We start from the raw sequence: 23,601 nt of genomic DNA, 5'->3' as shown, positions 1-23,601 counted from the left end.
TGGGAATATTAATAGTTATAAACAGTAGCCTACTAGACACAAAATGTGTGTTCACGTAAAAATCTAATTACTACCGTTTTTACGTGTCTGTTCGTAGATAATTAAAGAGAATGTTGAAACTAGTCTATTTTGTCTTTTAAGGGGTTAAAGACGGGTTATTCAGACTTGAAATGTCGGAAACAAACCGAGTAAAATGTTCATCAATCCGGTTACTTTTCAAGTGCATTGTTGCCGGACTTTTTCACTCCCGGAACGTTTGTTAGAGCTACCAATACGGGGACGGTATTTATGGTCACGCTGGAAAAATTGGAAATTAGCAACGTTCATTTACACACTTACAGTGCGGATTAATTGATTGATCGTTGTGTGCACAGTGAGGTTTATTGAAAAGTACAGCACAGTCACATGCAAGGTAAGCTCCAACAACCGCCGGATGTGTGACTTTAACTGACGGGTCTTACCTAACCGACAGTGTTAGCCTTGTTGTAATGCAGGCTAGCATTAGCTACACGGACGTCCCACCTACACAATATAAGATTGTTATCTCACAACGACGACCAACAAAACAGTAGGTCCGACGAGAAAATCTGTGTTTTTTTCCCACCAGCCCAAGTGACGACCAGCCACCCGGGTTTGCCGCCACTAATGCACAGCGAATAATTACAACAATTACGTTGTTTCAGCGTTTGAATTTGCGTTTATTGTTGTGTAATTAGCTAGCATATTAGTCTGCTGACTCAGCCTGAGAAACGATCGAATTTATATGCTTTTAGCGAAGTGGCCCAATGAGTTTACTAACAGGTGCTTGATGTTATTGTTAGCAAACACCCACAACACAGTGATGGGAGAAGATAGGCTGCAGAGGTAGCTTCATGCTACTCGCTAGCTGCCTCCATCCAGGGCTCCAGAGCCGCTGGATGAGAGCCCTCCTATTGGCCAGGTCATGTGGAGCGTAAACTTAAACATGAGACATACATTGAGTGTTGGACGGTGTAGCATTAATGTAAATATACATGCACCCTGACAATGATGGCATCATTTGTCCAGAGTACAGTACAAAGGAGACTGAGCTCTGTACAATAGTGATTTAGCTGTGCCTAACTTTCCTGTCACACAACAAGAAATTCTTAAATTCATTAAATGTAGAGGTGGGTCTTCCATCTAGTTTTAAACGTTTGTCCATGCCTTTATCATTACTGGTTCTACATTAATGTTCTTACCCTGAAGTCTGTTATTGGGTCAGGGAAAGTTAGGTTATGGTTACCCATTGCAGAGACAACCACTTGAGGTTAGGGACAATGTTACCTGGTTACCTGGTTATGAAACAGTCCCGATTTAATACTGATGCCTCTTTATGTCTTACATAAGCAAGCAAGACCATCAGCTAGAAGATTGTCGCCGTGTCTATGTAGTTTTCTTAAGGCCTGCCACAGGGTACGTGTGCAGACTCGAAGAGGCTGTGTTTACATTTCCCTCAGCCAAGATACAGCGAGAAGCCAGTTGTAAAGGAGCAGGAGGAGATTGTTATTTTTTTTATTTATGTGTTGTGGTTTTGACAGTGGAAACACTGGAATCATCAATATATCAGAGTTCCTTGGAGTAGCTTTAAGTACAAGTTAATGTAATCGGACACACAAATCAATGAGGGCGCAGACTTTTTCAACAATTGTAACGTCTTTATTGGGTCTGCGCTCAGTTTCAGCTCATTACAATGGCTGCCCCTTCTTTAATGAGTACTAAATAATTCTATCATGTCCTGTCTGACATCTGTGCTGAGTCTATATTTATTAGGGAATTGACTTGTGTACCTGGTGTACAAAGCTCTCAATGGTCTGGCCCCAGATTATATATCTAAAGTATAACAAGCCAAGAGATCACAGATGTGTTAAGTTACACTTCAGTCTTATTTTGAGTTGTCGTTGGTGTAACATAGCTGGTTGTAAAATCTCACTGTCAGATGACAAGTCACACCATTTTAGTGTAAAGACGTGATGTGTTTTATTGTTTCAGGACTCCTGATGAAGGTGTGTAGGTAATACTTTGAGAGCCTTGCAAGACGCCATGTCTGAAGAGGCGATTTCAGAAAGTGACCTGGAGCCCAGCCTCAACAGTGAAGAGGAGTACATGGAAGATGAGGAAGAGGAGGACTTGGAGGACATGGAGGAAGATGAGGATGAAAATGATGGTGACGATGAAGACGATAGTGTTGGTGAGTGACAAATAAAAATGCTTATTACTGTAATTTTATTTTAGTGTAAACTTTAGCTGTATGTGTGTGTCTGTGTGTGTTTGTATTTCACTGAATCATGGTAAGGAGATTAAACATGTAATAGCACATGTATATCAGACATTTAGTGCTTGTAAACTAATCTTCAAAGACTAAAATACTGTCTATTATCTCTCAAGAACGACCTGCGAGTGCCCAGGATGGCAGGGACTCCGCTTCAGCTACCTCCGGAGAGCCATCCTCACCGCCTCCATCTGGGCCTGCGTCCCGTCCATCATCCAGGTCTCCCTCCAGGCCTCCCTCTCGCTCTAAGCCCCCAACCAGCCCAGAAAACTCGGGCAAGATCAAGCCACCTTCCAGCAAAACAAAGAAACAAAAAGCCTCCAAATTAACCAAATCCTCAAAGTCTTCAAAAGGCTCCAAACCTTCCAAGCCATCCAAGCCTGCACACATGAGGAAGAATATAAGGTACATCGACCATTTTCACATTTTCCATCAGGTGTATTACACAATTAATTGGTTCAAACCTCTATGTCTCAAATATATTGGGGTTTCCTTTATTTGCAATGATATCAAGATACAAAGAAATACGCAGAGTTGAACATTTTTATATTTTACAAGAGAACTGCAAACTGAGGGTGAAGTAGTTTTAGATCCAGCGGCAGTCAGAGTGTCGCTCTTAGCCTTTAATGTTTGTATGTAAACTGAAAGTTTTTTCCATCTGCTTACAGAAAGCTGCTGAAAGAGGATCAGCTGGAGGCTGGGACAAAGGCTGCTCAACAGGAGGAGATGGAGAGGCGGAAACGGCTGGAGCAGCAGAGGAAGGACTTCCCTACCCCAGCACCAACTGTCCCAGAATCTCAGCTAGGTGACTGTCCCCCTAAATATGACCTCTCCATATGACCTTTCATATTACATTTTTTACACTTTCTATCCTAAATCTCCTGATACTTTCCAATCTCTCCAATAGTGGATGCTGCCTCACTTTTAGGAGAGGTTTCTCACTTGGTTCCTGGTCTCCTGAGCAAGCAGGACGTGATCTGTCTGGACAGCAGTGGTGATGAGGACGAAAAAGTCGACCCCAATCTGCCTGGACTTGCAATTGAAGATGGTAAGATATGTGATATTTTTTTCCAAGTGATTCCAGAAAATATAGGAATTCAGCTATCTGACAGATTGTGTTTACCTCCATGATGCAGCAGATATAATTGAGCTTAGTTCTGGGGACGAGGACGCCCTGCAGATAAGCAGCGAGTCGGCTGATGAGGACGCTGATGGCACCAGCGGTTCAGAAGAGAGCAGCGGGGCGCACACCAACGACGGTATGAATCTGCCTGATGCCCAGGGCCAGGTGCTGGTTAATATCAATCACCCTGCAGAAGAGAAAGACCTTTACCTCGCTCCGCAGTTGGCCAGGGCCGTCAAACCTCACCAGGTATGCGTATTCCCACTCTCTCTCGAACCCTCAAAACACGAGCACTCTGCAACTTCTTAACTCAGTCTAGCTTGTTTTCTCTCAAACCGTTGTCTCCTCATTTCTCAGGTCGGGGGGATCCGTTTTCTCTATGATAACCTCATCGAGTCCTTGGAGCGCTATAAGACCAGCAGTGGCTTTGGCTGCATCCTCGCACACAGCATGGGGTTAGGCAAGACTCTGCAGGTCATCTCCTTCATTGAGATCCTAATGAAGAATACTGAGGCTCACACTGTGCTGGCCATTGTTCCTGTGAGTAATCCAACTGTATAAGAAATATGTAATCACACGAGCAGACGTTCTTGTCCCCTGAAGTCCCTGTTTTATTTTGATTCAACTAACCTCCTTTGTTTCCTTCATTAAAAGGTAAACACGCTTCAGAACTGGCTGACGGAGTTTAACCTCTGGCTCCCACCCCAGGAGGCCCTCGCCCCTGAAACTGACCCTGCAGTCGTCACAGGCCGCAATTTCAAAGTTCACGTCCTCAACGATGAACACAAGTAAGCAGCCTGTTGTGCGTGAGGTAAAGTATCTGCTGTATGTGAGCTGTTAATCACGCTGACTGTGTGACCCCCAGAACGACACTAGCCAGAGCCAAGGTTGTGGAGGACTGGTCCAGAGACGGAGGGGTGTTACTGATGGGTTATGAGATGTACCGCCTTCTGTCCATGAAGAAGAGCTTTGTGATGGGCAAGAAAAGGAAATCGAAGAAGCCCGCAGGACCAATCATCATCGACCTGGATGAAGAAGACAGACAGCAGGAGCTCATGAAAGGTCAGACAGTGAAGAGAGGTGCTGCAGTGTTAGACAGTATAAGAAAAATGATGTTTACATCGAAGTGTATTAACATTTTGTAGTAGAAAACTGGATTTAAAAGTATGAATCTTAAAATCAACATAATGCGGGATCTTTAAAAGAACGTAAGCGATACAAATGAAAGAATGAATTTACAGTGTGATTTATATTAATTCAATCTTCCCTTCCCCCTTTCCAGGTATTGAAAGGGCCATAACACGGCCCGGCCCAGATGTGGTGATATGTGATGAGGGTCATCGCATCAAGAACTACCATGCCAGCACATCACAGGCTCTGAAGAACATCCGCTCCCGGCGCAGAGTCGTCCTGACGGGCTACCCTTTGCAGAACAACCTCATTGAATACTGGTGCATGGTGGACTTTGTTAGGCCCGATTTCTTAGGCACACGTCAGGAGTTCAGCAACATGTTTGAGCGGCCCATATTGAACGGGCAGTGCATGGACAGCACGCCTCAAGATGTGCGCTTGATGCGCTACCGCAGCCATGTGCTGCACAGCCTGCTGGAGGGATTTGTCCAGAGGTAAACTTTCTGTCAGCGCTTGATTTGATTATTGGACACCTTGAAAATAAATCTCACCTTTTCTGGATAACGCTAACCTGTCAATGTTCTCTGTGGTGTTTCTTCTGGGTTACAGACGTGGTCATGATGTGCTGCGAGACCAGCTTCCTTCCAAGGAGGAGCATGTGATCTTGGTCCGGCTTTCTCCCATTCAGAGGGCGCTGTATACGGAGTTCATGAAACGCTTTCGAGAAGCAGGGAACAATGGCTGGCTCGGTCTTAACCCACTCAAAGCCTTCTGTGTGTGCTGCAAGGTGAAGCTGTTTTCCTTGCTGTTAGAAAACTCAACAACGTATCGATACTTTTTTTGGAGATGAGTCCTGAGGTTCATTTTGTTGCGACTATTAAAATGATAACATAAGGGATGATGATCATATCAGCACATCCTTTTAACAGCTAACAAAGACCTTAAAAACAAGTTTTGGCAACTGCCACAAAAAATAACATTTCCCGCTGATATTACATGATAAAAAAACGCTTTAATTATGCACATGCTAAGTAGTTTCTTTTAATTTGCTGAGTTAATATGTACATTTTGAGGAATCATTGTATGTCTGCACCTGCTAGTGGGCTGTCAGGATAAGAGAAGGTATAATGATATGTTATTTCCACTCCAGGAAACACTTCATGTTCTCTGCAATTAGGTAGAAAAAATAGGTGCATACTGTGTGTCATCAACATCTGCAATCAGCCAAAAACTATTAGAAAATATCAGCATATGGGATCTCTGGGAAAATACAATATTGTGCATCCATTTCTGATTTGGCATTTTTTGATCATGAAGGTCTACATTTGTCTTCCAGATCTGGAACCACCCAGACGTCCTCTATGAAGCCCTGCAGAAGGAGAATCAGGCCAACGAGCAGGACCTGGACCTTGATGACATCACTTCAGCTGGTAACACCCGCTGCTCCGCGCCAGGCGCTGGCCTCAAAGCCAAAGTAGCCGACTCAAGCAACAGCAAAGTCAACAACAGCCTGCCACCTATCAACCCCTCCCAGGATAGAGCCAATCAAGTCATCACATATGAATGGGTATGTCAGGACACAAGCTGTTTTCTCTGTAGTTTAGTTTTACAACTAGACGAGTCCATTTGTTTTAAACCTCAAGCACTGATTTCTCTGCACAGCCTGTTATCTCAGTGTGTTGTTGGTTTGTTGTCTCTTTCTTTTTAAATTACTTCTAACACAACAGACCTTTCTTCTATTTGTGTCCCAGGCAAAGGACATCATGTCAAACTACAATACAGGAGTTCTAGAGAACTCTGCCAAGATGGTTTTGCTCTTCCATTTGATTGATGAGAGTGTGGGAAGAGGAGACAAGATGTTGGTCTTTAGGTAACTCCTCTGCTCTACGTACACTGCTTTAAACACAAATCCATCATTAAGCAGCTTACAGAAGAGGGGTTCTTTGCATTTCAGTTAATTAAGACTTTTTTGGGGGGAGGTTTATGCAAACTGTTGGACGTTAATATTTTAATCCTCGCACCGCTTATGAGATTTGCTGCAACATTTCCAGGTTACTTTTGTAAGCAGGAATTTCAGAATTAACCAAAAGTATGACATTTAGTGAAATATAATTGATGGTTGTTTGTAGCCATATATGTACATACAACAGTTCTGCTGACTATTAAAGGGTAACTCCACAAATTCTACACATTAAAGAATCTTTACAGGTCTGGAGGAGAACCACTGCAGATGTGTAAAGTAGTATAAAGCCTTTTTGTGGCTCCAGAGGAACCTGCATGTAAGTTGACAAATTGCCTCCAGTAATGTCACTCAGTGGCTATGTTGCATCGTGGGTAATGTAGGCTACAGGTTTTGAAAAGCAGACCTCGAATCAACCATTGCACTCCTATAACACTGTTTTACTCACTGTGTACAATAGGGCTGCACAAAAAATCGTTAAAAAATCGCGATCTCGATTCACACATACACGTGATCTCATTTCTACACACAGCGATTCTGAAGCATTTTATATCTCGAGCCGCATCACAAACAAATGCTTCTATTTTCCTCCCGGATTTTTTGAAGCGCCCCCAAACGCAGCACGGCCGCTGCCTCCGCCCTCAACCTGTGGTAAAGCGTCTTTACAACACGTGATTCCGCCTGCAGTTGAGTGTTTGGAAGGAGTGTGAGAAGCCGTTTTTAGACAGGGCAGCAAGCCGCCAATCTGCCCGTCCTATTGACGACAAGGTCCGCGGTTTTAGACAGAGGGCGGCAAATTGGGGGTCTGTTTTGGTCCGCCGATTTGCTGCCTCGGACGGTACACTTATTCCGCCTCGACTGCTAGCTTGTTGTTGTAGCGACAAGCTAGGAACGGTCGCTACTTTCAAATTAAAAGCCCCCCGCTAAGAACCCAGTTCTAAACTCCAATGGGGTGCAATGCAAAGCTCTTATTTTGAAGACAAATTCGTTGTCAACTGTTCGCAGCCCAACTTCGGGCTTCACGTCACGCCACATGTTTATCTCTACCTCTGAGGCGGCTTTTGGAAAAGGAAGAATATTATGCCTCCGTTTTAGAAAGCCGATCACAGCAGCTATCACATATCACCTAGCCAAAGCTACGGCCCCAATAAACACTGTACAACATGAGGTATTAGAGGATGTCCTCTCATCTTGGAGACAAATTTTTTTTTTTTTACTTTTGTAAAAATCATTTCTCATCCAAAGATGGAACTAATAAAACAAAAAAAAACATTGTAGTATGCATACTACAATGTTTTTTTTTTGTTTTGTTCAAGTTCATCAGTGCAATAAACATTTTGTGAAAAAAAATCGTGCCAGAGAATCGTGATCTCAATTCTAAGCAAAAAAATCGTGATTCACATTTTTTCCAGAATCGTGCAGCCCTAGTGTACAATCAAATTATGAGAATCAATAAGCAGAACCAAAGACAACTCCTTTTTTATTCCACACATTCTTCTTTCTTTTCAAGACCTGTTGCCTACATTACCCATGATGCTACACAGCCACTGTGTAACACCACTCGAGACTATTTATCAGATTACATGCAGTTCGAGCTTGAGCCACAAATGGCTGTATACAACTTTTTAGTCCACAGAACACTGTAGTTAAATGAAGTCTATTTTATTTCATTATAACGTGCTTTGATTCTATACCAAAGTGCTCGTCTCTTACACCATTCTAATGTATTTCTGCTGTGTACCCTCCAGTCAAAGTTTGTCCACCCTGTCCGTCATCGAGGATTTCTTATCAAAGAGGCCCATGCCGACGGGTACCTTCTCCCCTGACACCCCGAGCAAAACCTGGGTTCGCAACCTCAATTACTACAGTGAGTTCGATCTTTGCTCTCCGTCTCAACCAGAAACTCTCCAGAGGGTGTGGTCATCAGCACAGAAACCTCAAAGCTCTGATTGTCTTTATTGATTTGTTACCAGCAGCTGAAATTTCTTCAGTTCTCCTTTTTGAACATTTGGCAATTGTACACTGTGGGCTGGAAACAAATGTAGGAGCACTATACTTACAAGATGTTTGACATTGTTCTTATTGTATATGTTGTACATGTTTTCCCTAAACATAATGTCGCGGTTCACTTTAAATCTACCAACACACTGAGGCAGAAACTTGACCATCCCAAGGACAAAACACCCAGGCATAAACAGAGTAATGTAGTTTATGCTGTTCAGTGCAGCCCGGACTGCCCAAATTTGTACATTTGGGAGACAAAACAACCTCTCCATAAACGAATAGCACAACTCCTCAAATCTATTATCTGCTGTCCATTCACATCTGAAGGAGAAAAATCATTCACAATGTAAAAATGTTAAAGAAGGTTGGTTAAAGAAGACAGATGGTTTGAAAGAGGAGTAAATGAATCCATCTATGTCAAACTGGAATGATCATCTTTGAACAGAGGGGTCGGCCTATGACATTACTTACAGTGCGGTACTGAGTTCTCTCCCCAGACAGCTTATCAGCTATTCACACCAGGGCTCACCTAGACCTAGAAACCCATATGAAGGCTGGTTTGACCAACAACCCACAAGTGGCCCTAACGACTCTGAAACTCAGAGCTCACACGGGTCCTTAAAGACTCTGTAAGGACACTCCCACACAGGGTTTAAAAACCTGCAACTCCCATCCAGTTAGTTAGAACTAAAGAAGTCTCTTGGATGAGAGGTGAAATAGCTTCAAGAAACTGAAACAAGTCCAGTTAGCTATGATAGAGAATCTAGACATAGAGAGAGTTATAGATTCCTACAGGCATTTTATACTGCTCTGGCAGCACTTCTCCTGTAGGAATTCAATAGAAATGTCCATGATTAATAATCTCCCAGGTTGATGATAAAGTGGCTCTATGTAACAATTTGTAGCAATTTATGTGTATTAATCACCTTTTTATTGGGTTCTTATGAGCTGATTGTAACGAGACCTTCTCTGTCTCTGGGTTGGTTGGCTGGAATTCTTTGTGAGGGACTTGGGTCTGACTGTCCATGAAAGTCCAAAGGATGAGAATATTTGTACTTTATCAAGTGCCTCATCTCAGTGCCTCTCTCCACTCTGCTAACAGAAAGCAACAGTAGCTAATTTTAGCTTAGAAATGGAGTCCCCTGTCATAAATGAACAACCAGTTTCCAGCATAGCACAGAAGTTCCACAGAGCCAATTTAAGTATTCTATGAAAAATGTTACCAAGATACTCCATGTTGCTGTGAGTTTGAGTGTGTTCAAGTGCTTCAGTGTTAAGACAATGTGTGTCTACCTGCAGGACTGGATGGGAGTACATCTGCCTCAGAAAGAGAGCGACTTATCAATCAGTTTAATGACCCCGAGAACACTGCGACATGGGTCTTCCTACTTTCTACAAGGTATGTTTCTCCGCTCTCTAGTTTTTTTAAAACTCTTGTTCACACTGGGAGATGTTTCGTCATTCATTCGCGTTCGTGTTTTTTTTTCAGAGCGGGCTGCCTGGGGGTAAACTTGATCGGTGCCAACCGTGTTGTTGTGTTTGACGCCTCCTGGAACCCATGTCACGATGCCCAAGCGGTGTGTAGGGTGTATCGCTATGGTCAGAGGAAACCCTGCTACATTTACCGTCTGGTCTGTGATTACACCCTGGAGAAAAAGATTTATGACAGACAGGTCTCCAAACAGGGCATGTCAGGTAAGAGATTTCTACATGTTTGTTGGACATTTCAACTGAGCATTTGTTCAGTCTCCTTTGTTTAAATGGATACTTGGGATTTTTACAAGTTTCAAGTTGCTACTGTATTTTAATTCTTGCATAAACATTGATAGTATTGTGTCATGCTCAAGGATATTTGATAAGATTTAATATGAGCAGTTACTTGAGTCATGTCCACTCGTAAAATGTTGTCTCTCTGTGTGTTTGAAGACCGAGTGGTTGACGACTTGAACCCAGTGCTGAACTTTACTCGTAAGGAAGTGGAGTCACTGCTGCATTTTGTGGAGGAAGAACCTGGCAAGATCTCTCTGACATCTCCAGAGGACATGGAAATAGTGTTATACCAAGCTTGTCACCTTTACCCACACCTCATCACCAAGGTACAGTCACATGATATTGTTTAAATATGGTTATTTGTGAACTTAGTTAAAACAGATCCTGGTCAGTGCAACTCTGAATATTTTGATGCTCTTCTTTGTGCTGCGTGCCTGTTATATGTTTACTTTAGGGCAAAGTGGGCCAGTGGCTTTGGGCACAAAAAACACAACCTTCTAAATGCAACAGCACTTACCAGAACATTTTCAAAAAAAGGAATTAGTAGTAACAGTGAGAGGTGCATGATACAGCTATTTTTTTCACCCAGTACAGATCAGTCGATATTAACCAGCTTCTCATGGCCGATACCATCAAGATAACTGATCATTTCAAATTTTTGTCATTTAAAGGGAAGGTTATAAGTTGTAGTTTATGCACACCCGGGGGTAAGAAAGACAAAGTTGTAATGGAGAAAGATGGATGTGTAGTTGCAGTTCTTGTGTCCATGAAAGCAGTTTGGCTTTGTGTTGTCATCTATATTTATCAGCTTTAATTTCACTGATACCGGTAAAAAGAGGATAAATTATCATCCTGGAATATATTGTGTACCTCTAGTAACAGTTGCGTTTCCCCAGCTTACTAAGTAAAACAGAAATCCTGTCTGTCAGCAGTGAAATAAGTACAGCAAGAGAGGAAAAGTACTAGATTAAAACTATCCTCTTAATATTGTGATGCTACATAAGCGGTGAGTTTTCTCTGGAATGGCAACCTGCATAGAAAATCTGACCTGATCTGATCTGTTATTCAGTTTTCTGTTTTAATCCATTTGTCTCTCTAGCAACCTTTCCATCATGAGTCTCTGCTGGTGGACCGCAAGGAGTCCAAACTGACCAAAGCAGAGAAGAGAGCCGCCAAGAAGAGCTACGAGGATGAGAAACGAGCCTCTGTGCCCTACTCTCGGCCCTCGTATGCCCCCTATTACCCAACCAGTGATCAGACGCTCACAAACATACCAGCGTTTAACCAGCGTGGCTGGTGGGTTTCAGACTGGATTGCTAAGCTTGCATTTCTTCTGGGTATCACATGTATTTGTTTATGTGTTGGCTAACAAATGCTAATGGTTTGTTTTTATGGTAAAACGGTTTCCGTCTAGCTATTCCACATATTTATATATATATATATATATATATAAATATATATAAATAAGTCTGTGCTTTCAGGCAAAAACACACCTCTAAAAATAAACTCACTCACTGTTAAATGTTATGTATGTGTCTGTGTGTGAGCGCCTCATGAGTTCAGCCCTCATATTCTCAGGCGTCCCATGGCACGGCCAGATGACAAGCCTGTGGCAAGTGTCAGGCCCATCCAGTCGACCCCAATTCCCATGATGCCTCGCCAGGTCGGCATGGGCATGGCTGGCTCCAGCTCTGCCGGCAGCCTGCCTGTCAACTTCCTGCAGAAAGCTGGAGTTTATGTGCAGAGGATTGTCACCACAACTGGTAATGTGTCATATATTTAAATGTTTAAATCTCCGAAAGTACCAAACACAATATAAATGAATTTACATATTGGATGTTTCAATAGAGGAAACATGAGTTGTGTCTTGTGGAACCTGATAATAACGTCATCCTTTTTGCCTGGATTTACAGATATAGTAATCCCAGGAGCCAACAGCACAACAGATGTTCAAGCTCGAATCAGTGCAGGAGAGAGCATCCACGTTATCAGAGGATCTAAAGGTAGTTGAAATGACACAACCATTGCTCTCTGCATATGAGTCATTTTGAGTTACTGCCTTATGACGTGATGTTTTTTTTTTCCCACCACAGGTACCTACATCAGGACGAATGATGGAAGAATTTTTGCTATTCGATCTGGAAAGATCAGCCGACCAGCAGTCGGAGGCTCTGTTGCTTCAAGAGGTATGAATTCATATTTATAGTTCTTGGTTCCTGCTGCATAGTTGAACTACAACTCACACCGCTTTTATGGTGGTGTTCTTTTACAAATTAAGTTCAGCTGACTTGTCACAAGTACAATACAACTATGTAGAACCGGTATACAAGGTCTTCTGTGGCTCTGGAGGGAGATTTCTCAAGTATGAGAAAATAACCCAAGTGATGTCATAGTTACATCATAACAATTATCCGTGGTTTGGCTTTTACACATGTGAAAAATACACACAGATTTTAGGTAAAGGATCTTATTTCTACAATTGACCTTTCAAGACTTAATTAATCAGTCATGTGTCTCCTGACATTTCATGACTGAGTTTGTCTCTCCCCCACAGACTCCCAGGGCCCCCTAATCCATCCCGTCAGCAATGGCTGTTCATCCCCTGGGGATCAGCAGCAGTCATCCCCCAACGGGGAGCAGCGGTCCTCCTCTCCCTTAAGCTCTGAGATTCTCAGAGAGATCAGCCGCTACACCTCATCCACAGGCGATGCCCCCGCCGGTGTGGGAAACGAATTGCCATCACCACCAGACGTGTTGGCTATACGAGCGGGGGATGAAGGCAGCTCACAAAGCAGCGAGGCTGCCGATTTCAGCAGGCAACTCACTGACGACATCCTGAGTTCGGCTTTGGAGATGCGCGGCAGCAAACGTAGGAGTTCTGACAGCCAGGGCAACACACAAATAGGAGGCAAACGCACCTCTGCTGCCAGTCATTTCCCCGGACTGTCCATGAACTCTGGTGGGCTCAGTTTTCCTCCCGTGGGTCTGAACTCGTCCTCCCTACTGGGGAACCTAGGACACATGAGTCATCCACTTCTGATGGGTGGCAGTGGTGGATCATCATTCCTTCAGACACCAGGACAAACGCTAGCTGACCTACAGACCATGTTCCCATCTGCAGGTTCGGACTTACTGAGACAGTCTGCCACAGGGAACGGACACCTCCCCAGCCCCTCCTCGTCCTCCCTTCCCACCGTTTTCTCCTCTGCTTCCACCACCATCCCCATGTCCTCCTCATCATCGGCAGCACCTTCTTCTTCACTGGCATCAGGTTCTCTTCCTCCGTACTTGATGAATCCCAATATGGCCGGCCTGCTGTCGTCAGGCTTTCCTCTCAACTACAGTCAGTCCCTGCTCTCTGAGCCCAGGATGTTCCCCACCCCTCTCCTCTCTGGGTCAGGGGGATTCCCTGCACCTAACTCCAGCTCCACCACATCCAGTTTCCTCTCCCATTTCAACAATCCAACCTCCAGCCTGTTGGGGGCAGCTCTGACCCAGCCGGACAGACATCACAGTGCAGAGAACGGCGGCAGTAGCTCTGATGACGATGTTATAGAGGTGACAGGACAGTAGAGACTCAACAAGTCCTGGAGGCCGTTTCATACAGATCATTTCATCAGTAGTGGTTAACATAAAGTTCATTAGGGATGGGAATGGTAAAACATTGAGTGGATGCATTTGTTGTGTTACAGTATCTGCCCTTGTTATATTCTTAATGTGCGAACACATCAGAAAGTGAGGTCGAAGAAATCAAAATGTAATTAAATTCTACTCAAATGAAGTGACTGGGAATCGAATATCTTTCGATTATTTTCTATATTAATCAGTAAGTTGTTGGCCAGTAAAATGGCAGTAAATGGTAAAAAATACCTTGTTTTGTTCTTAACCCAGAGATATTTTACTGTCATAGAGGAGGAAAGGAACCAGAAAATATTTACGGAGGTGGAATCCGATAATTGTGACGATAAAAGAATTACTCAAACCTTCCTCTCAAACTCAAACAGTTAATTGTCAAGTGCCTCCCTACAATCTGAAGAAGAAAAAGGAAACATTTCAAGAACCTAAAGCTGAACCGTTAACCCTGAAGACAAAATTAAGTTGTAGAGAAGTTAAATGTGGTTCTGCCTCATTAGACATTCACATAATCATTTGTGACATAAACTGCATTCCCATTCCTAATGTTAGCATTATATTTGACAAACGCACACTCAAAAACACACACACACATACACACACACACACACAGACTCTCACCTGCAAATGAGAATGAACATGTACCTTAATGACTTGATGAAGTCAGAGTAACAAATCCTTATGCTGAATATCCCTGGACTTGTTCAGCTGGAGCATTGGCGCAGTGGGACCGGACCTTTGTCGTACAGGGACCAGCTGAATTCTTCTCGCGAGGGCTCTCTAGCCTCTCCTTGCCGCACCGTTAGTATAATTTCCTCTGAATTCAGGAGGACTAATGTGATGAAAATCCGTTGGATTGTCTCATGACACAATACTGCTGTGAAACAGTTGAGTGCAAAACCAAAATTTGACTTGCTGTTACACATGTCTGCGGAGCGCTAATGCACTCATTTTTCTTCAGCACAGTGTTCTTTTCTAGTGAGCTAAACTGGAGAGCTACACACCACAATCAACAATTACAGTGGCTAGAGAGCAAAAGAATCCTTCGAGGCTTACCTTTAACAGAAATTTTAGGCTTTCAGAACATATTTTAGTCTTTAGCAATTTGATAGATATTGTAGCATCCCCTGTTGAAAGGATATTATGTGTTATACTATAACTGAACATGTTGATACTTTGTAAATAGTCATCATCATTGTTTATAATGCAAGTCAATACTGTGCAGTGTGTAGACTTTGGTTGTAGGGAGATGGTTTATTATCACAGCGACGATCACAATGAGAAATATGCCTTCGCATTGATGCCGAGGGAGACAAATTTCCGTTCAACTTTATTATTTCTTTTTCTTTCTTTTTTTTGTTCCTTACAACTAAAATGAATGTACTTTCATGTTAGCCTTTGATAACACAGGGGCTGGGACAAGGATTCGGACTGTGTTCTTTCATTTTTAGCCTTAAATAACACAAAGGGGTCTTGAGTCTTTTATCTTAGTACATCCTTTTTACGAAAAAATCTGTCGGACAAACTACAGAGCATTGAGACAGTCGGTGTCAAACTCAAAACACAAGTGTGGGGCAGGTTCAGGATTGGGACTGAAGGCAACAAGCGTGTAAGCCAAAAGGAGCGCAAACCAAGGTTTTAATGTCGCTAGCTCATTCGCAAACACCCCTCTTTTGTTGCATTTCGTTCTTCAGTGTCCTCTCCAATCATCCCTCAGTCGAGCTACGTGTAGTTTCTTAAGGGTTACTTTCAGAACCTTGCTGAGAACAAATATTACCTAAACTGATAGAAAACATCACATCCATGCTGCCCGAGTGTATGAAACCTTGACTCATCGTAGCCGCCAACCGTCAAAAGCAGACAACGTTTCATTACAACCATCTGTGACTGAGAGATCCGGGTCAGGAGATGTGGTGGCCTTATCAAAACTGACAGCGCCATGATGTGGTAGCTGTTCACAGAGGTGCGTCTTTACAAGCAGTGCAGTGTAAGTAGCTTCTGTCAGTCGTGTCAGTCAGTATCTGCAGTGCTGTAGGGAGTTTAGGTCTTTGCTGTTCTCTGTAGCCTTGTGTTTCTGTGCTGTGATGACACCTCAAGGTATGTAGATTTAGGAAAGTCCCTTTAGTCCGTTGGTTAAATAAGCTAGACTCAGTGGTTATTAGCCTTTAGAAAACACTGGATAACCTAGAAAACAGGTAATTCCCTATGAAGTTAAAAAATACAATTTTTTTTTTTCTAGAGCCGTTTTTTCCGTGGGGTCTTTTTGCTCCCACAGTCCTGAGTACTGTTCACTTTTTTTTTTCTTTAGTTGCTTCTAGATCCTTTCTCCGTTTTTCTTCTGGATGCTTCATTTCTATCACGTCTCCATTTCTCTTCATTGCAGTTTCGGAGTTTGTGATGGTTTGTTTTGAAGGCGAAGCCAGCACTTTGAAAAAGGATCATATCTGCTTTGCGAACTGTACGAGGTACATCACACCGACGCCATGGTCTTCGTTCTCAGTCTTCTCAGTCCATTGGAAACGCGTTGCATTCGGATATTTTGGAAATCACGAGTTTGTAAAAAAAAGTAACCTGTCTGCCATTTCTCCTCAATTATGTGCATTTTTATGTTTCATGGGGATTCTTCATTTTTAAAAGAATGATTTTTATAACTTCCTATTGGTGTTCACTCTCCTGGCAGTTGTTTCCCTTATTTCAGTGTAAGTGTCTGGATTTTTATTTATTTATGATGGAAAATATATTGTTTTTGTAATAACATTTTTTTTTAACCTTTTGTTCACTTTGACCCCTTGACGGCTGATCCAGTAAGAATTTCGTACATGCAGCCTAGCTCGCAGCTGAATATGACTGTGTTATCAATGTTATTTTAACAATTAAACACTCTTCTATTGCAGTGTGAATCTTTTACATATCCTTTTAATTTACAACATAGCCTCAGTATGATTTCCATTTGTATTTAGTTTATTCAAACATGTGACAAGTAGTCAAATACAGCATAAATTATCAAAAGGCAGGATATTAAGCAACCTGAGATATAAAATGCAACATAAGTTAATATATTCTGGGACATAGAACAGTGTGGTCATGTATTCAAATACCGTCAGAGGAATTTTTTGACTAACCCCCAATACCATCCATCACGTTTTCTTTAGTCATTTTCACAAATTTAATATTGATCCTTTTTAGATGACCCACATAAACGAATGAAACCCATCAGTGAGAAGATATTTCTGTATACTTCTTTGTTATATTTAAAGGATAAGTTCAGCAGAAAATCAGGATTTGTTTGGTCATAAACTAAAGCTAGCAAGGCTAAAGAAATATCAGAACCCACAACAACAAAAAAAGCCCTACAAGAAGGGCGATTGTCTCCAAATTGCTATGGGAGATATGACCTCAGTGTCCTCAATGATAGCTACAGTCCTGTGTATATTGTGTATAAAAAACAAGTTAAGAAAAGCTTTTCACTATCCATTATTTGCCATTGGTGCTTCATGAAATAAGACCTTCAAAAAGTCTTGCAGCTGCAGAAATCAGTTCCTTTTTCACTTTTATACAAATTAAACTGAAATGTACATCTCACAATCAAAACTCCAGTATTCAGTGGGTGTTTCATTAAAGTGTCAATACCGTGTCTTCTGTCAGGACTGCAGCCGTCTCTTAGCCATGTACGCGCTGGTGACTTGGTTCATTATGATGAGGGCAGGGAGAGCAGGGCAGAGGGCTGACAGGTACCAGGCGTATTCCCTGACAGACGCAGTGAACCAGGCCGAACTGAGGCCGAGCAGCAGGCTGGCGCTGCCGAGCAGGTACGTGACGAGTCCGGACGCTGCGTGGTAGCGTTTGAGTTTGGCCAGGGACCAGCCTTTGGCCAGAGAGTGGTAGATGAGAGGCACGGCTGCCAACGACTGCAACGCCACCACACACACCGTGAGCAGGCCCAGCAGACCATGCCACGAGGTGAAATGGGGTTTACCGTTCAGGTGTTTGTTGTAAGAGATGGCCGCCACACCCAGGAGGGCACAAGACACACAGAGGCACTGCAGGACCCAGTGAACCCGGCCTTTTGTCTTGTGTGGAAACCTCTTGATGGGCGAGCCGTGGGGGGAGAAAAGGAGGATGGCTTCTGTCATGAAGAAGGAGAACTGGTGGAAAAGAAAAGAAAAGAGATGGTTGCTGCTCACCATTATTTTCACTATGTCTTGGTCTATAAAGTGTAAAAAGAATCAATATCATGAGCAATATTACTTAAAGTAGACCTATTTTGACATTTCCCTTTTCCTTCAGTGTTTTATGTGTTCTTGTGCTTGTTAATATCTTGAAAGTTAAAGAGGTCAAAGTCGGCACCAACAGAAGCTCCTCTCTCCCACAGAAAACGCTGCTCCTGAAACGTCTCGTCAGTAGTCCTGCCTTTAATTCTGTGACTCTGTGACATCACACTACATCACCATTCAACATATTTGCAGAATTTGCAGCCAAGTGACTAGTTTGGCATAAGAAAATTGATTTAGCACAGCTGCTTCTGTTGTCAGTGTGGCTGGCTCAGGCGTGTGTGCGCTGACCAATCAGAGGAGACTGGGTATAAAATATAATTATGAACCTGAAAATGAGCACAATATGTCTCTTTTAACTATTAATTAACCCAATAATGTTCCATCTTATCTCTTCAAATATCATTTGTGTACAACAATTTCCCAAAGCCAAGTATAACATGTTGAAACTGTGCACCAGTGGAGCTGGAACCAGTAAATGTGGGGCATTTTGCTCACAATCAGTTCTCACATGAAGCATCTTTTTTGTGGATAAACCGATTGATTACCCGTTTCAGATCTGAAAATGGAATATAGAGGGGTTTTTTGTTTTTAATTTTTAACGTAAAAGATTTATTTTGAAAGCATCAACTCACCGCCAGTGTCATGAAGAAGGGATGCCAGGAAAACAAACCTGGAGCAAAACAAACAGATAAAGTTAACAAAACAAATGTTATACCAGCTCGGACAGAGACGTGGAGGCGTTTGAACAGCAGAGCACTCACTTGAACCAGGTCGAGACAGAACCGCGATGGTCACAGTGAAGACAGCACAGATGATGTGGGTCAGCGCTGCAGAGCCTGTTCGGATATAACCGTAGACCCGAGGCTCGGATTCACCTTCTCTGTGGGCCATGTTAAAGATCACAGACAGCCGAGGATGCTCACCGTTAACCGACCTACGTCAGGATTTCACCCAAAGTGAACCCGCAGAGAAAATACGGAAGTTCAGGCCGGTGCTGGTCTAAGCTCTGAACTTTGTCCTCTTTATAAATATATCTTCAGATAAAGTTAATGCAAAGTTCAACATGTCACCGTGTTCTCAACACTGATACTATTACTGACCATGCATCCCGAGTTCATTATTCAATAGGCCTGACTAGTTCAGTAATTTAAGAATACACCGGTAGTTCAGCGTTACGTGGTTATGACGCTCTGCCAGCCAGAAAAACAGAACTTCCTGTAAGGTTTTTCAGAATAAAGCGTCTTTTTACTAATTTATCGTCACCCAATAGGCATGTTAATAGAAAATATGATAATAATAATAATAATAATAATAATAATAATAATAGCAATATAGCTGAAATATATAATATATGATATAATAATATAGAAAACAGAAATATGTGATATATTTTGATTTATAAAACATGATAATATAGATAATAGAAACCTCAAAATAGTATTTCCTGCATAAATTATCACTCTGCCTACTGTACTCAGATTATGAAAGAAAAACTCATAATTGGAGATCCTACATCATTTGAAAGAACACCTTACCTCACAAAACATAAAACAGCATAAACAGTGATTTATATAATATTATATTCATACAGCACTGTTCTATGGTTACATTATTCTCAGTTTTGAATCAAAAGTTCCTTTATTATCCTTTACGTCTAACCAAGCAGCAACTGCCACATCAGGGCCTGTGTTGTGTGCCAGTGGATTTGTGTTAACTCAGATTCCTAATAATATTGTGGTGACAAAATTATCACAAATACCAGGTAAACTGGGGGTATCTGCTATTTTTTTCATTTATTTGTATAAACCATAACAGGTTAATCCAGCCATGTGTACACTACACCTTAGACACAACCCACATAGGTGTTTTCATAAGTTCTGCATGATTAGACTTCATTTGCGTAGGCTACTCAGTGTTTGCATGTTCCATCTGTGCGTGATTTGAATCAGTCTGATCTTCATTTTGTTGTGTTACACCTCTCATCCTTCTTAGTGGCTCATTAATTTTTGCACCTCAACTAGTTCTGTCATAGCTCTGTCAAACTGAGCCACATCTCATTAAACAAAATACACTGAGACACCTGTTCACAAAGTTCAACCTGTTTCTAAATGTTAACTCTTGTAACATTTAATGTAACTCTTCGCGCTTTTATTCTGAAACGAGAATGCCCGCAAACTTTCGCTTCTTATTTTGGTGAACTTGCACCTACTCCACTGTTGGCTGACGTGGATGCCTTCTAGAAAAATTTCAGGCATGCAAGAAACATGTTTTTTTTTCTCTGGTTCACTGAGGAAGCTGTAGGCACAAAGTTGTAAAGTTTAAAAAGTAAGAATGTCTTTCATGTGGGTGACTGTATGTATCATTTACTCATTCATTTAAACCACCACAGTTGGGCTGAAGGTTGCAGTGAGTGTAAAATCTGTTAGGGTGCATGTTGTTGGTTGAGCTGGCGGGTGCAGGATGTACTGCCCCCCATTCCACATCCAGCAGCTCAGTGGACAGACAGACTGGTCAGCTGTTCTTAGGTTATTGTGTTCCAATTACTCTCTGATAAGCTTGTGACTGTGCAGGGCCTCCACACTGGGGAGCAGGCACAGCAAGAGAGAACAACAACATGGCCATTCAGTACATGCCTCTCTCTCTCTCTGTCTTTCTATGTCTGTCTTACAATCACTGCCACTGGTACACTGTTTATTCTTTGTTTCTTTGTTCATTTTTCTCTGAGAGGAGTCAGACTTGGCTCTGGCATTGTCCAGATGGTGGCACTAAAATATAAGACATAATTAGAACATCTAGAAAGTGGTTACTTTGCAGATTAAGAGTGTTTAGTCTACAAAATATATGATAATTATATAAATAGATGTCTCTACCCAGTGCTAGATATTTGGTGATAATAATTCAATTATAGACCTAATTATACAACACTTGCATTGGTTATTTTTCTGTGTTGTATGTTTACTTTGAATACTTTTTGCTAAAAGTACTTTCTCCTTTTATTTAAGCACTTGGGTAAGATTCTGAATGCAGAACTTAAAGGTGAACTATGCAACTTTCTAACAGGCCTATGAACAGCAGGAGCGGTTCTGGGGGGGGCAACAGGGGCCAGTGCCCCTGTAACTCTGAGTCAGGACCCCCCTGTGGCCCCCCTGACAGGGAGTCTGCATCAATAACACAATGACAGATTTCTTGCAATGATTTTGAACTGAAGGGAAAGACAGAAATAAAGTGTTTCAGCAGTTTACTACCCAATCAAAATTGTTGAAATTGCAAACACTGTTTTAAGTGCCATTTATCTCTTGTCTGAATGAGGGATTTGTCTTTTTTTCCTGGGTTGTATGTGCCCCCCAACAACAAAAAAGCCGGCCCCAACCTGGCCCCCCTATTAAAACTGCTCTAGAACCGCCACTGATGAACAGACAGTGCGCTTGATAGAAGGAAGGGCAGTTTTCAAGAACAAGCGTGAGTTTTAGATGTACTTTAAAGCCGTATGTTTACATTTGTGTTGATAAATAAAAAAGCAAAACAGGCTTGTATTTTGAGTTATGGTGGAGTAGGACAAAAACAGTTCTCATCACCCATCACGAAGTCCTGCAGCTCAAGAATATAGCAATATATAACCAAAACTGGAACTTAAAAAAGGGTTACATTGTGCACCTTGAGATGCTTTTTCATGTTTTCCTTTCCATCAGCATTATATATTTGTTCTTGGGCATGTAAAAGAGGTAAAGAAAAAAACAAAACAAACAACACAAGCACCCCTCTTCCACAGAAAACACCGCCTTTAAATCTTTGACTCTGTGACATCACACTACATCACCATTTCATACATTTGCATAATTTATGCCTCACGGCTAGTCCAACACATAGGAATTGATTTAGCACAGCTGCTTTGTTGCTGTTAGTGGTGCTGGATCAGGCGTGTCATGTGTGAGCTGACCAATCAGAGAAGACCGAGCCATCAGGAGGGAGGTCATTGAAGAGACAGGATCTAAAATAGAGCGTTTCAGACAGAGGTGGGATACAGAGCTGCAGCACTGGACAGTATGAGAAGATTGATGTGTTTTTTGAGAATTGATACATGTACACCTATTATAGTGGTAATCGAAAATAAAACTGAGAACCTGAAAATCAGCACAATATGTCCCGTTTAAAGGTTGATTTTTGAGTCTCATTTCCATCTCCCAATATTGACACACTGGGATTGTAGGTCGGGCTGGCTGCCGTCCCAATGTTTCAGTTGGGAAACCAAAAGGGTCAGTATTTGAGGAGTCGGGCAGGAAAACCATGAATCAACTTTTCTTACAAGTTGGACTTTAACTACTTGTAATGGAGTATTTTGACATTGTATTGTAGTATTGCATCAAACTGTCATGAGTCTGAGAACAGCCTACATATACCTTAAAGTTTTATTCTATGAATTTAGAGATGTCTCTGTTTTTAATACAGCTGTTGCACAAGTGTACCTAAAAGTATATTAAGTAATTATATTAGTAAAACAATGCCTCACACCCTCTCTCTTGATACTTGCAGTTCCATCTACTGTGAATCGAATGAGAGAGTGGTACTCAGTATGAATCCTCATGATTTTCTAACATGCATGTCAGAGTTAAGAGAGACAATAAAGAGTAAGAAGAGCTCTTCATCTACCATATTTGAGCCTGGAGGCTTTTTCCTCATTGAGTCATTTCCAAATGTCCCTTAATTATTTATTAAAGGAACTATTCATTCCACTGACATAGCTGCCATTATCAAAAATGGACTCTGTTTCAAATTGATCACTTCAGTAGTATCATTAGGTAATTTAGAGACTTTGTTGACTAATTTAAATCCCTTTTTGATTTTAAAATGTTACAAACCAAGTTGTGGATTTGATTATTGCTGGACATCCTACAGAGGTTACGAGTGACGTGAGACTTAACCCTTTCTGATTTACAGCCAAACATTCAACTTTCATATTTAATTTTACTATCCCCAAAGTATATCTTACAGCAGAAAAGACTCAGAAGAAACTCAGACTTAAACAAGATACAATACAAGTTGTACTATATAATATAAATATGTAAAACATGACAGTAAACCTCTCACAAAACCAATGTCTATTAAATTGTAATTTTCATTTACAAAAGTTGTGAATAATGACTTAATTAATGGATAATATATAATAATTTACTTACTTTTAAACATGTTATTTATTATTATTTTTTAATAGGTTGAAGGTTTTTTTTTGTTTTTTTTTTTTTTTACAACCTGGCAACCCATAAGTTTTTTTTAATTCATGGTTTATTTATTATCTTCCAAGCATATGGACATAATTGGCTATTAATGATTTTTTTTAAAAAAGAAGAAGCTATATACAATTTATAAATACTTTATAAAGGGTGTATTATTAGAAAGCGGTAGTTTACCAAACAAAAGG

General features: G+C 41.6%; 2 protein-coding genes across 4 annotated transcripts; one reads left to right on the top strand and one right to left on the bottom strand.

The window, feature by feature from the left end:
• The first annotated feature begins 247 nt into the window (after positions 1-247).
• Positions 248-16,804, top strand: rad54l2 (RAD54 like 2). Of its 3 annotated transcripts, none has more exons than XM_030420525.1 (22): positions 248-412; positions 2,011-2,209; positions 2,407-2,695; positions 2,959-3,095; positions 3,198-3,338; positions 3,427-3,662; positions 3,771-3,953; positions 4,068-4,201; positions 4,279-4,475; positions 4,696-5,038; positions 5,154-5,331; positions 5,881-6,111; positions 6,296-6,414; positions 8,253-8,371; positions 9,808-9,907; positions 9,998-10,203; positions 10,435-10,604; positions 11,378-11,574; positions 11,857-12,041; positions 12,192-12,281; positions 12,372-12,464; positions 12,833-16,804. In XM_030420525.1, the coding sequence occupies exons 2-22, from the start codon at positions 2,062-2,064 to the stop codon at positions 13,849-13,851; spliced, it is 4,515 nt and encodes a 1,504-aa protein (XP_030276385.1). In that variant the 5' UTR covers positions 248-412; positions 2,011-2,061; the 3' UTR covers positions 13,852-16,804. The 3 variants fall into 3 exon arrangements, with proteins under 3 accessions (XP_030276385.1, XP_030276387.1, XP_030276386.1); XM_030420527.1 differs by having other exon boundaries at positions 3,430-3,662; positions 12,833-13,851; XM_030420526.1 differs by lacking the exon at positions 248-412 and adding an exon at positions 442-568 and having other exon boundaries at positions 12,833-13,851.
• Positions 16,805-16,854: 50 nt separating this feature from the next.
• Positions 16,855-19,376, bottom strand: cyb561d2 (cytochrome b561 family, member D2). The gene is made up of 3 exons (XM_030420529.1): positions 18,947-19,376; positions 18,818-18,855; positions 16,855-18,056 (listed from the first exon to the last, which is right to left on the bottom strand). Exons 1-3 carry the CDS (start codon positions 19,074-19,076, stop codon positions 17,553-17,555), a joined length of 672 nt encoding a protein of 223 aa, XP_030276389.1. The 5' UTR covers positions 19,077-19,376; the 3' UTR covers positions 16,855-17,552.
• Positions 19,377-23,601: the final 4,225 nt, after the last annotated feature.

The sequence above is a fragment of the Sparus aurata genome, chromosome 6 (genome assembly GCF_900880675.1).
Source record: "Sparus aurata chromosome 6, fSpaAur1.1, whole genome shotgun sequence".
Lineage (NCBI taxonomy): Eukaryota > Metazoa > Chordata > Actinopteri > Spariformes > Sparidae > Sparus > Sparus aurata.
The sequence above is the reverse complement of the archived record's forward strand: the minus strand, read 5'-3'. Positions and strand labels throughout refer to the sequence as shown.